We start from the raw sequence: 18,134 nt of genomic DNA on the forward strand, positions 1-18,134 counted from the left end.
ATCGTTAAGGTACAATTTCATGCTGTCGCTGAAAATGAGCGACGAGCGACAGCATGAAATTGTACCTTTACGTGTCGAAACGGGATACGCCCAGTAATGTCCTAGAAAGAGAGCGAAAACAGAAAGCTGGCGATAAGATAAAATTAGGTGAGTTACGCTACTGTATATATTGGTATACATGGATCATAGCTTCGCCTGTCCACCGCGCGAGGTCTCCAAGATCAATTCGGAGTTTACTTGTCACTCCTGTCAATCCTTGAGAAACAAGTGATATGTGAATGGACAAAAGAACAACGTAGTTTTCCCAATAATTCGTGTTGTTGTTTGACATTTAAAGTATTGTTTCATTGTCTCTTGAATAAAGTAGTTGAACGGAGGAGAGAAGATGCTGGAACTTGAAGTAGTGCCCGAGAGATCCCTTGGATGTGAACAATGGGAATTTATTTTAGGCAAGTGACAACATGCAAGCACAAACAGTTGTGTCTCCATCATTGTGTATTGTTGTAATTTGCATATCGTGCAAACAAAAGTTTTTGTCAAATTTTCGTTGATCGATTCGGATCATAGAACCAGCAAAGTATAAACAATCATATCACATTTTGATCAGCATTAACAAATTTCCTTTGTTGCATAATAATATAATTTGTCCTATAACACAAGCAAATATCTGGCAGATAGATCAATATATTTTAACATATCATAATTTACATATAAGTAGCATAAATAAACAATTAATTGTGTATAATTATTAACCTAAATTAATTTACATAATTAATTATATATCTTTATATTTATTATTTTTATGAATATTTAATGCGTGCGTCTTCAGATTCTCAAATTATGTTTATTGTGTTTACTTATTATTCTTATCTTTCCTGTTTACAAAATAAATTAACTTAAAGATACAAGTTTTGAGAATGCTTTTTCATTGCAGGCATGCATTTTTCTCAATCAGTCTCAATAATTCAGTCTCAAGTTGGTGTTATAAGAGGAGTACAAGTACTTTATAGCGACAGTGTAAGTATGCTTATATTTGATGCTCTTTCCTAGCTTCTTTATTAATATATGAAACACTTTATTGCACATTGGATATATTTTTCAAAATGTGTAAATAAATACTTGTTTTCTTTTACTCACGATGAACCAACATCATTGATCATTGATGCTTATGTTTACAGAATCCATTAGATGTGGACCTAGTAATAAATTTACCTCACGATGGTATTCGACTTATATTCGATCCTGTTGTACAAAGGCTAAAGATCATCGAAATTTATAACATGAAACTAGTAAAATTAAAATATTGCGGCTTGCCGTTTAATTCGCCAGAGGTGTTACCTTCGATCGAACAGATAGAGCATTCGTTTGGAGCAACTCATCCCGGCGTTTATGACAGTGAGAAGCAGGTCTGTGATCACCTTTTTGAAACTTAATGATAAATGTACAATGACGTATAATTATATATACAATTTAATGAGGAATTGTAGGTATTTGTACTGAATTTCCGAGGATTGTCGTTTTACTTTCCAATCGACTCGAAATTCCAACCTGGATATGCCCACGGATTAGGCTCGTTGCAATTTCCTAATGGGACTTCTCCTCTGGTCGCGAAAACGGCAATTTACGTTGGAAACATGCCAGCCGGTGGAAATAGCGAGGAACATGGTTCCAAGACATCGCCACCACCTTTGCCACTTGTAATCATAGATTCTAGTTCTTCCTTTATTGTTTCCTCACACATGTTCTCCATGATATATCAAATATACGATGTATTTTTAATAATTATTTATCTTTAAATTAGGTCTGTTATCATAATAACTTGTACTTGGAGAAAGCTGATATCATTAGAGACAAGACACGTACTCGAGGACTTAGATTGTACCTTTTCACGGAAGGTAGTTCTGGAACGAGAGCCCTGTTAGAGCCAAAGAAACGATGTCTGACTAAAGAGGTTGAGTTAGATTATTAATTTTATACATGTACACTTGTGTACCTGTGACACACAGTACGATTTTTCGTACTGGTTTTGTTACTTGATTCGTTACGTGCTATTTAACGACGTGCTTTGCATGTTCCAATCATAAGAGTGCTACTACTTTTGGCTTCACACGTGCTGGATTAATATTTTAGTTATAAGATTTCTAAAGATTGCAACGTAATTCTGCAAGACTCTAAAATCCTCTAAATACTAGCCAATATTTACAAATATTATTGCAATATTATTGCAAATTAAAACGTTTCACACACACACACACATACAAATACGTCCATCATACATGTTTGTGTGTATTAAGTTCTTTCACCAATTTTTATAAGACTTAATAAAACAATATATATTCAGTTGGTTACAATTAGAATATAATTGAAATCACTATTTTTATTTATTGAAAAATAAAAATTTTAAGTTAAGTTTTATAAAGGATTAGAAAATCTGTCACTTTTAAATAATTATATATATATTTAATTAATATCATAATTATACAAAATATAAAATTATCTTAATGCTAACTAAAAACTTTTGTCTTTATATTTATCTTATTACTTATTACTTTCAGTTTTGCGTTTTTGTCATAACATATTATCATTTGCAGCTAGTAATGAATCTCGTATGAAAAATAGCGCCGAGTCTATTATCAAAACCCAGTATGCTAGCATGCTCGTAGTACGCAGCTCATAGTACGCAATATTTCAAGTTTGCATTGCCAGTATGACTGCTAGTATAATGTCTCGTGCAATCTCGTACGAAAAATCGCACCGTGTGCCGCAGGCTTTACACACGTATACATGCATACTTCTTGTATATATTTGTGTACATTTTATATGATTGTTTGTAATAGGATAGCGAATTTTTTTATTCAACTCAATTCAGTTTACTTTCTTACAAGCAGTAGTTTCTAAAAAACTTTTATTACGGAACACACACAATACAAATCATTTTAATGTCCTTATCTCAACATCTTATAGCGTAAGTCAAGGGAAGATGCCATAATTAAGTTTGAAGTGTAATATTTAAAAAAATGTATAATTTAAAGGGGAAAAAAAGAAACCAAAATCAAGTTTAATGTTGATTCTTTAATTCGCTGTTTCAGGATTTGGCAAACGAAATAAAGAAACTTAAATATAATTCTAAGAAAAATCACAAAAGTGGCATCTTACCTAAACCGTCGGAATATGCCACTAATAATACCTAATATAAAATAAAAGTAAGACAAGAACAAAATTAATTTTTTTTCACAATAACATGAAATAAACGTTAATATTTAAAAAGTAGGTAATTTAAGTAAATAAGTAATCAATGAAATAAAAAAAAACTAAATAATAATTAATTTTTCTGATACGCTAAGCATTCTTCGTTATCCAGACATTCTTCATGGATCCATTTTTTGCAAATTGTCTGGATCCAATTACATAGGCCCTTTTTATCATAGTAATAGAGATTACATATTGCACAATAATTATGTACATTATCATCAATGTGGCATCTTAACTCAAAACGTATTTCAAACATTTTTATTTTTTTATACACCATTTAATGCGATGCCATGTCGCAATTAAAGAGATTGCATTATTCACAGAGAACAAAAATCTTTATTAACCACGTGTAATATTACGGAAAAAATATATTTTAAATAATAATCGTTATTTTTTAAGACGCAGAAATTAGATTTGATATTCATTTTTTCAAATTATCTTGATATTTTCAAAACTTTTGAAAAAATAAGAGAATATACCTTGTCATGTGCTTGTTTTTACATTTAGTGCAATAATACCTTTATCTACAGTTTATCTTAAAAAATACGAGACTATGGCATCTTTCTCCAACTTACCCTATTCCCATTTTACAAAAAAGTGTTTCAAACAAAAGTTGTTTTACACTAAGGATGGTACATAATAGTAGTATCAAGTTGATCTTGGACGATGTTTTCAAAGCATTTGAAAATCATAATTACGCTAAATCGAATGATACATGTTTTTCGCATAAGTAAGATCGAGATCTTTCCAAAATATTATTTCTTTGCTTTGTTTACAATTTATGACTTCTCAAAGTTATAATAAGTAACTTGTGCTTAGCGCTACGAAGAATTAACGACGTAAATGTACGATAACTGTTTTTATCAGATTCTTTTTGGTGTGCATGTTTACCGTGAATCCGCTTGTTTCTCACATCTGAGATACTTGTTTACCGTGAATTTTCTTATCTCTCATGAGTCCCCTTGCCTCTCACATCTTGGAATGCTTAGCATTATTGCACATGTTCACATAAATTACCATTTATATTAATACACTGTGTCATGTGATATCGAAAGGTTTATCAAGTTTTTGCGATACATCCGTGTTAATGTCTATGAAAATTTGCTTAATACTATTGTTGCTTTATATTATTAATTGCACAATAGTTGGTGGTTGAGTTGCATAAATCTTATCTTTCACATATCTCTATTAAAAAACAATCGAGCGAGTAAGATCAAATGATCCTAATGATCATTTTTGTGTTTGATTTAATTTCGTATCACAACGAATATTTATAAATAAATATTTTCTAAAGGAATGGACAAGATATTTTTAAAGAAAAGACAAATACATTTTTGTGTTTAATTTTTATTAAAAAAGTAAGGTTCAATAACACGATTATCTATAATTCCAGTCTAAAATATTAAGTAATACATTGCACTAAAATTCTTCGCTTATCTGCCGATGTGGATCATTATTAGTGTGCAAAAGTTTTAATCCTTTTCACGCACATTTTCGCTTTACGTGTATAATACCTATATGCAATATTAATTTACATTAACACTGAATTAACATAACTGGGTTAACATTAATTAACACTAAATTAATTTAAGTATGAACATATTAGGTGTACAAATTAATTTGATGCTTTTTCTGGAGAAAGTGAGCCTTTATTACAAAAAAATAATAAACATATCAATCTTCGTGAAATATTCGTCATCATTTTTTAAGACTTTTCTTCATTCATCGGAACACAGCTAACGAATCTCTTCCTAAAAAAAAAGAAAGTAAATAAGGGCTCAATTTTTTCCAAAAAAACACTGAATTGATTCGTACACCTAATATTTGCTTTCGTTTTCTATATTTTCCTGTCATTTTGGGGTAAATTTTGAAATCCTTTAGGAAAAAAAGAACCTTAGTTTTTGTACCTTAGCCATGTCATGAAAACGTTGTCTAGCTAAATATTCCATCGATCGAAATAAGTGATAATCCGAAGGATAAGTTGAATGAATACACCGCATGTGAGAGAACTTTCTAGTCCAAGTTAAAAATGATTTGATGTGTATGAAGAATACATATAGCTTTTCGTTCGCTCATCTTATTTACTGTACGCTGTACAAAAGTATGTTTATCATTAAATTATAACATGTAACATTTCACAGATTTTGATACCAACTAAAAAATATGAAGAAGCGGGATTTTATTTAAAGTTTAAATAATTATATCTTGTTTTGATTGATTTTAAATTGTCCATCTCTGCACGGTGAATCAATCATTCGATTTTTTCCTAAATGGATGAATATGAACATAAGCTCTTTAGTGTTCTCAAATTATTTCTGTAGAATGTTATAATTTTGTTTTAAGGGCAATTCATTTTTATATCGTTGATATTTATTGATTATGTTATATCTGTGACCTCGTATATAGTCTAGACTCTAGACATGATGATATGAATGTCATCTATTGAAGAGATTTATGGAAGTTTCTGAATAATTGATTTTGCAATGATTGATATTACAACTAATGAAATAAATTTACTTTAATAAAATAAATGCATCCTATTGCATGTACATAAATATGTTTATTCTGCAAGTTGAATTAGATGCTAAATCAGCCTAAAGTCCTTGACTGTTTTCCGTACGAAAAGTATAATATTATGAGTACCATGTACCAAGGAAGAGTATAACAAATCGCGCGTCGCGAATTTTCTACAAAATAAAATTTCTACGAATTGCCAACAAAGTTGTTAATGTTGTTAATCCTGGATAGCATTAAGTATAATTTATTTACTATAATTTTGAAAAGTCATAAGTCTTTAACGAATTAGAATAAAAAAGCAAATATATAATGCTTTGGACAGGTCTTGATGTTATTTATGCAGAAATGTAAACAAACAAGTATCAATTTATCCAATTTGATTAAGGCGATGCTGGAGTGACCAGGGAATTGCTTCGTGATGGTAATTGCAGTTTCAAAAATTCTCTTTATTGCTTGTTTAGAATAAAATATCCTTTTTCACAAATGAAGTATAGATAGAAAGAAAGTCCGCTCTACAGGACTTTATATTCAAAATGGAAAAAAGTTAAAAACTTGGATTTGTCTTTTCTAACTTTTTTCCATTTTGAATATAAAGTCCTGTAGAGCGGACTTTCTTTCTATCTATACTTCATTTGTGGAAAAGGATTTTTTATTCTGCACAAGCAATAAAGAGAATTTTCGAAACTGCAATTACCATCACGAAGCAGTTCCCTAGTCACTCCAGCATCCCCTTAAATTGGTGCCATTTGTTTGATCTTAGATGGTCGCGTTTGAAGATCACTTAAAAGAAACTTTCAATTTCTTAAATGGAAACTCCCATTTTTTATTGCACATTCTTATAGCTTATTTCGACAGTTTTCCAAAACACTATAATTAAGTATTTACAATATCGCCAGCAGAGTTGTCGTACAATAATACAAACAATAAAGGCAGATAAGTTTTTGTAAAAATATAAAAATGTGAAACGGTTTATCTTTTTTTAAAGAACAGTAAACATTGGTATAAACAATATTTCGTTTTCAATCTATTATTTCTACATCATTAAAAAGGTAAAGATAAATATTATATATTGCATTTTTTTATATATTAAATTATAATTAGCATTTATAATTTCAGGTATTATTTGGCGATACTTGTGAGGATGTTTTAAGTGCACTCGGTGCTCCGTCAAGAGTATTCTATAAAGCTGAGGATAAAATGCGTATTCATAGTCCACATGCGCACAAACGAGACAAAATAAGACGGTCAGACTTTTTCTATAATTATTTTACTTTAGGCCTGGTAAGTATGCCAAATTCATATCTCTCAGTTTATTCGCAGTACAACGATATCAATCAATTTTTATCATTGAATTAAATAGTACAATAAACTATTAAAAGTACTGACTGTTATATTTATCTAAAAGGTTAAATTAATACTACTTAATTAATAACTTTTCATTTCTCGGTAAATGTTAAGATTAGGGGCGACCTCACCGATTTCAATGACCTTTACATATGTTGTTAAGGTCATCCTCCTGAGTTTTTAATAACCAATGAGCGACAGCTAAAACCTCTTGAAAATCACTCAGCAGGATGACTTTAACAACATATGTCAAGGTCACTGAAATCGGTGAGATCGCCTCTAATCTTAACATTAACCCATTTCTCTTGTCTAACTTTCTCTTTTAGATAAAATATTAGATGAGAAGAAAACATTTTACTTTGTATCTAGACAATTGTTATTTTAAAATCCAGTCAATAGAAATAACTATTAATACCTTTAGCAACCTTATAATACGTTTCTATATAGTTAATAGCATATATATCATTCTCTGTATTTAACATGATTGTTTGCAGGATATCTTATTCAATGCAAAAACTCAATGCATCAAGAAATTTGTACTTCACACAAATTATCCAGGACATTATAACTTTAATATGTATCATCGTTGTGAATTTTCGTTAACTCTGCCCCCTGAAAATAATCCCATAGAATCGGGAAAGCTGATCGACGTTTCTCCCTCTCCAGTTACGGTAAGATCCTTTTAATTAAGATGTTATTTTTCTGATATCAAGTAAAATTTCGATGTTCATGCTTCATAGATCACTGCCTATACAAAATGGGATAGAGTGAGCGAGCAATTAAAGGCAAGTGCCCGTCCTGTAGTACTGAATCGTGCATCATCAACAAACACTACCAATCCGTTTGGCTGTACGTTTTGTTATGGCATACGAGACGCAATTGTTGAAGTTATGGCAAACCAACATATCGCGAGTGTAACTTTATATAAAACAGCATGACCTTGATAATCTACATGCTATAACGCTATACTTAATGTAATTTATGACAAACGGTTAGAAATAATAAAAACGCTTTAGCTATATCTTCGAAATCTTTTAAATTTGCCAGTTTAAGATAAAATCAAAATGATCGTGCGTACGATACTTGAAAAGTTTCTTTTCCTAAATTATTACTATTTTAATGTAGGAGGATCAAAAATAAATATGTAAAGTATCAATGTTAAAATGATATAAATAATTATACAAGATAAAAGTGATTGCATAAGATATATAAAATTCGAAAAAGTCGAAAAATAGAAAATTTAAAAATATTCTTTTAAGATTTCTACATTTGAAATTTGAAATTTCTTTTTATTTCCTTATGAAATATTAATGTGTGTGTGAATAATAAAATAATAAATATATCATATCTGTGAAATAAAATAATAATAATAATATAAGAATAGTATGTAATACTTTATACAAACGCAATTAAACTCATAAAATAATTCTTTTCACATAAAGCTTTATTTTTGGGAAAATCGATTTTGTTTGTGAAATATTTACTTGACATTAATATACTGTAAAAGTAATTATATGATGTAATTGTACATTACTAATTAGTATTCAATTTATTTTGATTCTTTTATAGAAAATTATTCTGTATTTAGATTTCTACACAGAAAATTGTATTATTCACAAATGTACCAATAGTATATCGTGCACTTTGTATAAATATATCAACTACGGAAGTATCATCTGTTACATTTTATCATCTTATTACATTTATGAAACGACTTATAAACCAATAAATTATTTTAATTTTGATCTAATAAAATTGTTAATTTTAATTGATGGGAAATTATGTTATCAACAGTTTTTTAAAGTTCTTACTTAATATTAAAACTTACATTAATATTAATTGTTAAGATAGTCTTTATTTAGTATTAACAATTTTTCATATTTTGTAGGAATTAATATTTATCAACTGTAATACATGAGACATAACAAAATATTTTATTTTTTTTATCAAAATATATTTAAGAAAAACATGAAAGCAAACTAAAAATTTACATGTATTAAAATTTAAATAATTTTATTTTATTATTTTATTTGATATTGTTTTTTGTAAAGAGTTATGGCCACATTCAACAGACTCAACAGTTGGACAACATTACTAGATTTTCCGCTGGCACTCGATGTTGATTTGTTGGTTCTAAAAGTTAGAACCAATGGCCGCATTCAGCAGACTCAACCGCTTAGTAGCAATCGAACATAATTGGTCCTAACTTTTAGAACCAACAAATCAACATCGAGTGCCAGCGGAAAATCTAGTAACGTTGCCCAACTGTTAGTCTACTGAATGCGGCCAATTATGTTCGATTGCTACCATCAGAGAGAAGCCTGAGAGCGGTCACGCTCGCGTTTTAACTGTAACGCCTCAAACGTGGACATATGCGTTCCACTTGACACTCCCAACGCTCGCGGCGTCATTCTATCTTTATTCAATATTCAGTGAGCAATAAAGACAGAATCACTTCAATCACTTCAATGTCCACGTTTGAGGCGTTACAGTTAAAACGCGAGCGTGACCGCTCTCAGGCTTCTCTCTGCTACCATAGACATAGTAAGAATAGACCGAGCGTGTTCTCAACTTGGCAGTGAATCATAGGTAAAAAAAGAGAGAAAGCAGGCGAAGGATTGCTCTCTCTCTAAGGAAAGAAGAGTGGGGGTAAGAGCGAAGAGTGGGGAAGACGCGAACAGAGAGAGAAAGAGATCCTCCACCTACTTTCCGTCCTTTTCTAGCTGTGCTTCACGTTTTGCACTTCACGCTCGGTCTATTCTTACTATGTCTATGATTGCTACTAAGCGGTTGAGTTTACTGAATGCGGCCATTAAGGGGATGCTGAAGCTGCTAATGAACTTCTTCGCGATGGTGCTGCCATTTGCACAAATATTTGCTTTTTATAAAAATTTGACAAGTTGTACGCACAAAATTGCACCCGTCCACCCTCGACATAAAATAAAGGAATATAATGAAGCTTTTCGAAGTGACTTTAGAAGCGTAATAAAAACGATATATTGATAATAGGTCAAAGTTTGATCTATTATCAATATATCGTTTTTATTACGCTTCTAAAGTCACTTCGAAAAGCTTCATTATATTCCTTTATTTTATCTCGAGGGTGGACGGGTGCAATTTTGTGCGTACAACTTGCCAAATTTTTATAAAAAGCAAATATTTGTGCACATGGCATGAAAATGTGAAAAATGAGCAAATTTACTAGAATATTTATAATTTGTTGGTCAACACCTAGTGAATTTGTTCACTTTTCGCATTTTCACTCCGTGAAGAGATACGTAATAGACATCTAGCTCTCTTCAATCTGCCATCTTGGTTTTGTGACGTCATGGAATAATACGGAATTCTTGCATCCCATATCTTCATTTTTCACCTTTTCCCTACAAACAAATATTTTTGTATTCTTGAAACCTGTAAAATGTGCGAGAAAGGAGGATGTTAAAAAAGTGCCGATTTCTGCTCAAAAAGGGGCGTATCCCGTTTGCACCACTGATATATATTATAACTGGATAGCGGATGCCCTATCCCACGGCGAAAATTTCTGTGCCGATATGAACGGCGCCATATTGGAAAAAGCATGGCATTTTCGGACATCTTCGGTAGCCGTCGCGAGTCGTCGTGTCCGCAGTCGTATATACGCGCAGTTTTGCGGATATATCAAAGCCGTCGGCGGTGATGTTAAAGGGAGAGCCGCTAGCGGTGTTACATGTTTTGACATTAGCTAACTCGTCGGCGCGTTGGACAAAGCGAGTGAACCAGGGTTGCGAAAAAATAATTACTTTTCCAATTAATTACTATACGTAATTAACCATTGATTTGAGCAAAATTAATTAAAGCATCTTCAATTAAAAATTGATTTAAGCGCATTTAATCGAAAATATTTTAATTGACAATTGATTCAAGCGAATTCAATTAAAGATCGTTTAATTGACGATTAATTCGAGCGTATTTAATTAAAGATCGTTTAATTGAAGATTGATCTTAGCAAATTCAATCGAAGGTCGTTTAATTGAAGATTGATTTTAGCAAATTTAATCATTTAATTTAATTTTCAATCATAAGTATTTTAATTCTGGAAGTAACATTTTGAATCATGCCCCCGCCCCCCTGGAAATAATCTTGCTGATGCCCTTGCTATAATAGCATAAAAAAATACTCATTAATATTACGTAACCCAGATAGTACACATAGTTTTATGAATATTCTTATGGAGTGCAAATGTTCTTATTTTCAGAATATTCGAATTGAATATTCTATAATGATACGTAGAATGTTACAATTAGATATCGTATATTCATAATAAAGAAGAATGTTTGTAAAATATTCTTCGTGAACATTTTTAGAATATTCGTTCAGAACGATTTTAGAATATTCATCGAGTTTATGTATTGCACATTATACATAACGTTACAATGTTTTATATATAATTATATATGGATCTGTGTCTAATATATAATTATATATACCCATACAGCACAAGATCGTTCTATGATCATTCATAGAATAATATCGGAGAATGTTTAGAATATTCTCACATAATGCTTCAGAGTTTCTGTGAACCTTTCATGGAACATTTGAAATAGACAAAAACTCACATTCTCTGAATGTTCTATAAATATTCTGTACCATATTCTATGAACATTTTGCGTATGTTTATGGACTGTTTCTATAGGATATTCTACACTCTAAATAATAAGGGTTTGAAATTTCAAACACTTTCGTTGTCGCCGTTTTCAAGATGTTTATTAATGTTTGACATTTCAAACATTTATAAGTGTTGGGTTTGTGGTTGGTGTTTAATTATATTACACGCGTAAGGTGTTTGATTTTCTACTTAATTGAAATTTCCTGCAAATCAAATGTTTATATGTTTTAAGTCTAACGAATTTGTTGGCGCGTAGTGGATGAATTGGTTCCTAGAGCGAGAGATTATCAGATTACTGCATCTTAGTCCGACCATCAGATTATCAGATATTCCCAGTGTATCGCGATTTAATAAATACCTTGTTAGGCAACTCTTGCTCGCGAGAAACTGCGCCGCGAGCGCCATCTGGTTTGTTGAAATTTTGTAAGAATTCAGTGCTTAAGTTTGTAAGTGTTTGTTTCATAAGTGTGTAATTAGAAAGTGTTTGAAATATAAATCTGTTTGACTTTCTAATAATCAAACACAAATTGTGTTTTATTTTGTTCCCGTTTAAAAATCAAACGTATATATTTGTTTAATTTGACTCATGTTTGATTTTAGCAAAACAATTTTAATATATATATATATATATATATATATATATATAGCAATGTTTGAAATTCAAACGCTTTTCCACTTGCGTTTGATAAGTCAAACATTATTTCTGCTTAAATGTGTATAATTCAAACACTTAATTACGATGAAGCCATTTTTAGAGTGTATAGGATATTCTAGGAATATTGTGGGAAATATTATAAGAAATAAAATATTATAAGAATATTCATTGAAATATCATTAGAATATTCTGAGTACTTACCAAATAACATACCAATAACATTTAGAACATTTGTGGAACTATTTATGAATATTCTTTTCGAATATTCTTAGAATATATGGAAATCATGTTGTTAGAATATTCTCCGAATATTTTGTGCTGTATGGGTATAAGCCTTGCATCATGTATAAATATACATAAACACAAGTATGATTCAGATGCATTCATATATAATTGTATATGATTCTATATAAACTAGGAATAAGTGTTTTCGCTCCGCACCGCTATGTGGTGCACGCGTCGAGTTCTTACTCGACGTTAAGATTTAGCCTGACAGTTATATAATAAAGTTAATGTACACGCCTTGGCATATTAATTTTTTTTTGAGAATTTTTACGCTTGCGGCACAGAGACTCCCATGGATGTCCATGTAGTTCACGCACGCAAGCAATTTGAAGTTAGAAAACTTCGGACTTCAGATTATAATAAATAATATGTTTTACTACTAACATATCTTTAATAATATACAAATATATATATCCCAGGCAGCACATGTTAGCCTAATATATGTTTCTTAGACGTATCTAATGTCTAAGAAACATAAAGTACCATTTAAGAAACGGTTTAGATAAAAACCGTTTTTAGACCTAAATTTTAAAAACGTATTTTTCACGTTTCCACAGAAACGAAAAATGTGTTTTATTAAATTGATTTGAAATTATATAATTAATATAGAAAAAAATAATAATTTCTACTTACTTTGCGAGTATTACTTAGTTTTACATCATACGTTTCAATGTACTCGATTATGGAACAAGAGACAAAAATCAACACAAGTGTGTGTGATTCTCACCTCTGATTCACCAAGCGACCGATAAATGGCCAGGCCAGACGTGACGTTCTCGCAAGTAACATTTGTGTTATCACCTTATAAATAACCATCCGGAAAACCGATCCAATACTCTTTTCTTCTTCTTTTCTTTTGAAACTTTTGAGATCACTATTACTTGAAGTGATATTTCAAAAGAGTGAGATTCCACTACACGAAATTTAGAGAGTAATTCATAAAATATAAAAATCTAGTTTTTTACAAAAATGTGACTTAACTCTGTCTATCTTTGAGGCACTGATATATAGAATTGATAAATATTTTTCTGATGGTTTCTGAAACGGTTTTTTTGCCGAAAAAGAAACGTTTCTTCTAACGTTTTTTCGTTGGACATTTTTCTCCTAAATAAACGTTTTGATAAAATGGTTATGAAACGTTACGGCAAAACGTTTATGAAACGGTTTTGAAACCAATGTGTGCTGCCTGGGATATATATCATATTCATTTATATATAAGCATATCTATTTATATATGGACAAAAATGATATATAATTTTGTATAACCAGTTTTGTCTGAGTATATATAAAAAATTTTTTACCGGGATGTTCCTAGAATATTTACTAAATATTCTATAAATATGCATAGTTATTATACAGAATATTCGATAGATTATTCTACTCACATTCAAAAAATATTTATAATAGTGCCATTCGAATGTCCTACGAACATAAGATAAATATATAAGAATGACTTATGGAATATTCCAAATATTCTTCAAGAATATTCTTAAAACATTCATAGGAATATCTTGTGCTATCTGGGAAGCGACGGAATAATGATTTCGTGATTCAGATATGAAAAGAATATATTTACAGATACGGGGACAGGATTCAAAATGTTACTTCCAGAATTAAAATACTTATGATTGAAAATTAAATTAAATGATTAAATTTGCTAAGATCAATCTTCAATTAAACGACCTTCGATTGAATTTGCTAAGATCAATCTTCAATTAAACGATCTTTAATTAAATACGCTCGAATTAATCGTCAATTAAACGATCTTTAATTGAATTCGCTTGAATCAATTGTCAATTAAAATATTTTCGATTAAATGCGCTTAAATCAATTTTTAATTGAAGATGCTTTAATTAATTTTGCTCAAATCAATGGTTAATTACGTATAGTAATTAATTGGAAAAGTAATTATTTTTTCGCAACCCTGGTTCACTCGCTTTGTCCAACGCGCCGACGAGTTAGCTAATGTCAAAACATGTTGTAACACCGCTAGCGACTCTCCCTTTAACATCACCGCCAACGGCTTTGATATATCCGCAAAACTGCGCGTATATACGACTGCGGACACGACGACTCGCGACGGCTACCGAAGATGTCCGAAAATGCCATGCTTTTTCCAACATGGCGCCGTTCATATCGGCACAGAAATTTTCGCCGTGGGATAGGGCATCCGCTATCCAGTTGTAATATATATCAGTGGTTTGCACACGAAACGATTGCACACCGCACGATTGCACACGCAATATTGCACACGTTGTATTGCACACTGTTCTATTGGACACAGCACGATTGTACACCACACGATTGGCCATCGCACGATTGCGCACGCACATTGCACGATTGGACACCGCACGATGGGACACTGCACGGATAAACTTCCGAAAAGCTCCCACACCCGATTTACATATCCTTTGGTGAAAATGCTTGAAATGACTCAAAATGAATACCCTTAAATGGATTTTTACCGACAAAAAGGATAAAGGCATAAAAAGTTCAAATAAAGTAATATTGTAGTGATTGAATATTTTCAGCTGGATTTCTGTAGATGTACGGTTTTCTATGCATCATTATATATTTCTACATGAACTTCTAATGTGTTTATTGTATATCTCGGATGTTTCTTGTACGGTACGGAAAATAAAGACATATCAGGCACACTATGGGCCGTATTCATAGTCGAGTCTCAAGTCAACACTTAAGACGATCTTGACCAAGTCTGTCTTATTCAATGAAGATCGTCTTAAGACCTATGGCCGGTATTCATAGTCTATTATTTTATATATGAAAAATATGTAAAATAAGAACTTACCTGATATGGCCTATGGCCGGTATTCATAGTCGCAACTTATATATAAGTAAGACTCAAGTCAATGCTCAAGTCTGCCTGTTGATGCATAGTCGAAACTTCGCTTAAACTTGAGTCAGCAGGAATAAGATGTGCTTCTTGAAGTTAGACTTATTTACAAGCAGACTTATATGGCATTCGATGTATTCATAGTCGTGACTTATTTTTAATAAGTACCATCTCAAGTACGTATGTATTCATAGTTATTTAACACGAACTTATTGGCTAATAAGTACACAAATAAGTTCTATTTCATCAAGTCAAGGTCCGAGATGACTTAAGTGCTACTTAATTGGCATTTGATATATCAATATCTGACAGGTTATTCTCTTTGAGTAAAAAATGGATCATTTAAATAGAATAGATCTTCCTAATATCGATGTTCCCGATGTGTGTGAAATATTTTCTGAAGATTCTGATGAAGAATTAGAAGAAAAAATACGTGCTCCAAAACGATATATAAGAGATATGCAAAATCCATTCGAATATTATAATGATATGGAATTCAAAAGGCGATACCGGTTTAACAAGGACAGCATTTTACAAGGAATATTACCAAAGATACACAAGCCTCTTATGAAAGTTAACAACCGTGGATTACCAGTAACTCCAGTTTTCCAGCTTTTGGTGTGTTTACGCTTTTATGCAACATCAAGTTATCAGGTAAGTGCTTATTTTACATATTTTTCATATATAAAATAATCACACACGCACACACGCACACTCACACGCGCGCACACACATACACACAAAAAATGTAAAAAATAAAAAAAATATAAATAATAATTGTAAAATATAAATAATAAATGTAATATAAATAAATAATAATTGTACCGAAAATATTGTAATTATATATACCATACCCCATACAATAGAAGTGATTTGAGGTCTGATGACAGACTATTTCTGATCTCAGACCCCAAGTCCTACCGAACATTTTCTGTCAAGTTCGGTAAAGTAGCTGTTGCTTAATTTCATCAATATTTTTTAATAAAGAATTATTTTATTGCACTAGCTTGTCGCAGGAGATTTGCTATCACTTTCCCAATCAATCGTATCTCGGATTGTCTACAAAATATCCAGATTACTTGCAAGTGAAATGTTTAATATTATTAAGATGCCAGTAAATGAAGAAAAAGAACTTGAAAATCGAATACTGTTTCGACAAATAGGAACTACTATAAATAGAAATGGTTTACCATTTATCGACGGAGCTATTGATTGCACCCATATTCGTTTGACTAATATAAAATTTTACGAAATTCCGGAAATATATAGAAATCGAAAAGGATATTTCTCTCTTAATGTGCAAGCAGTTGTTGAACCTCGCATGGAATTTTTAGATGTTGTACCACAATGGCCTGGAAGCCAACATGACAGCAGAATTTTTCAAAATTCAAGATTATATGTACAATATGCTCAACGGAATTTGACTGGTTCACTTGTAGGAGATGCAGGATATCCTTGCTTGCCATTTTTATTAACACCGATAGCAAATCCAACTACCGATGCAAAAATAAGATATAATCTCGTTCATGGAAGAACCAGACAAATTGTAGAAAGAACGTTCGGTGTGTGGAAACGTCGATTTCCTTGTTTATCCAAAGGTCTTAGTAATAAGCTGATATGCAATACTACGATTATAATGGCATGCGCTGTTCTACACAATTTATCACTTCGTTATGACAATATCTTGCCAGAAGATTTGGAGCCGTATGAAAAAATTGAAGAAATTTAAATCGATCCGCCTCAATGGCAGCCAGGAGAAGGCTTCGCAGTACGTGCTGCTCTTATTGACAGACTGTTTGCCTGAATTTATGTATATATTGTATTATAAGAGAGAGAAAAATGTACGGGAGCGCGGACAGCCGAGACCGGGATTTTATTACTTACATATTATTATTTACATATTTGCATTTTTCTTGTTATAGTTCTTTAAGTTAAGAGAATACCGATTTATGTAGAAGCACATAACACATTATCTATTTTAAAAAAAGATAGTAAAAATGTAATTTTATTTTTGTTCAATTTATTCAATACGTAATAATTCATAAGTAAGTACAATAACAATAACACAATAAATATGATACATGAACATAAATATCTTTTTAATACTGAACATAAATATATTGAAACTGTGAACAAACATGAAAGCCATACAATGAAATATATAACAAGAAAGCGTCAAGCAAGATTGGTTACAAAATTAATTACAATTTGATTTTTGTTTCTCTAATTCTAATTCTATTAATTTAACTTTAGCTTCCATTTTGCGATACTGTAATTCGTGCATTTCCTTCAAATGTTGGAGGGTTAATTCTTGGAGGGCCTTTTCGTGAGCTAGCAAATTTTTTTCTCTTTGTAATTTTATTTCGGTTATTTCAATGTCTTTATTTGTCAGTTCTTCAACACGTTGCTTTTTGATGTGTTCCAGAGAATTATTTTCCAAAGTTTTACTTCCGCCATCAGTAAATTAAATTTTTTTTCTATTTTTCTTCTCATGAGCTACACGGATGATTGAGAAATTTTTATTAATTTTACATAAAGAAAATGATGTATTTAATAAAATCTATGTAAAATAACTGGTATAT

The 18,134-nt window shown here is 31.2% G+C and overlaps 2 protein-coding genes across 2 annotated transcripts; both read left to right on the forward strand.

Annotated features, from left to right (window-relative positions):
* Positions 1-226: 226 nt before the first annotated feature.
* Positions 227-8,134, forward strand: LOC105283951 (UPF0183 protein CG7083). The gene is made up of 8 exons (XM_011347101.3): positions 227-449; positions 935-1,017; positions 1,179-1,406; positions 1,488-1,697; positions 1,802-1,951; positions 6,886-7,050; positions 7,608-7,784; positions 7,854-8,134. Exons 1-8 carry the CDS (start codon positions 386-388, stop codon positions 8,049-8,051), a joined length of 1,275 nt encoding a protein of 424 aa, XP_011345403.1. The 5' UTR covers positions 227-385; the 3' UTR covers positions 8,052-8,134.
* An 8,228-nt stretch (positions 8,135-16,362) lies between these two features.
* Positions 16,363-17,535, forward strand: LOC105287117 (putative nuclease HARBI1). The gene has a single exon (XM_011352549.2). It carries the CDS (start codon positions 16,643-16,645, stop codon positions 17,279-17,281), a length of 639 nt encoding a protein of 212 aa, XP_011350851.1. The 5' UTR covers positions 16,363-16,642; the 3' UTR covers positions 17,282-17,535.
* Positions 17,536-18,134: the final 599 nt, after the last annotated feature.

Source organism: Ooceraea biroi, chromosome 13, assembly GCF_003672135.1.
Source record: "Ooceraea biroi isolate clonal line C1 chromosome 13, Obir_v5.4, whole genome shotgun sequence".
Lineage (NCBI taxonomy): Eukaryota > Metazoa > Arthropoda > Insecta > Hymenoptera > Formicidae > Ooceraea > Ooceraea biroi.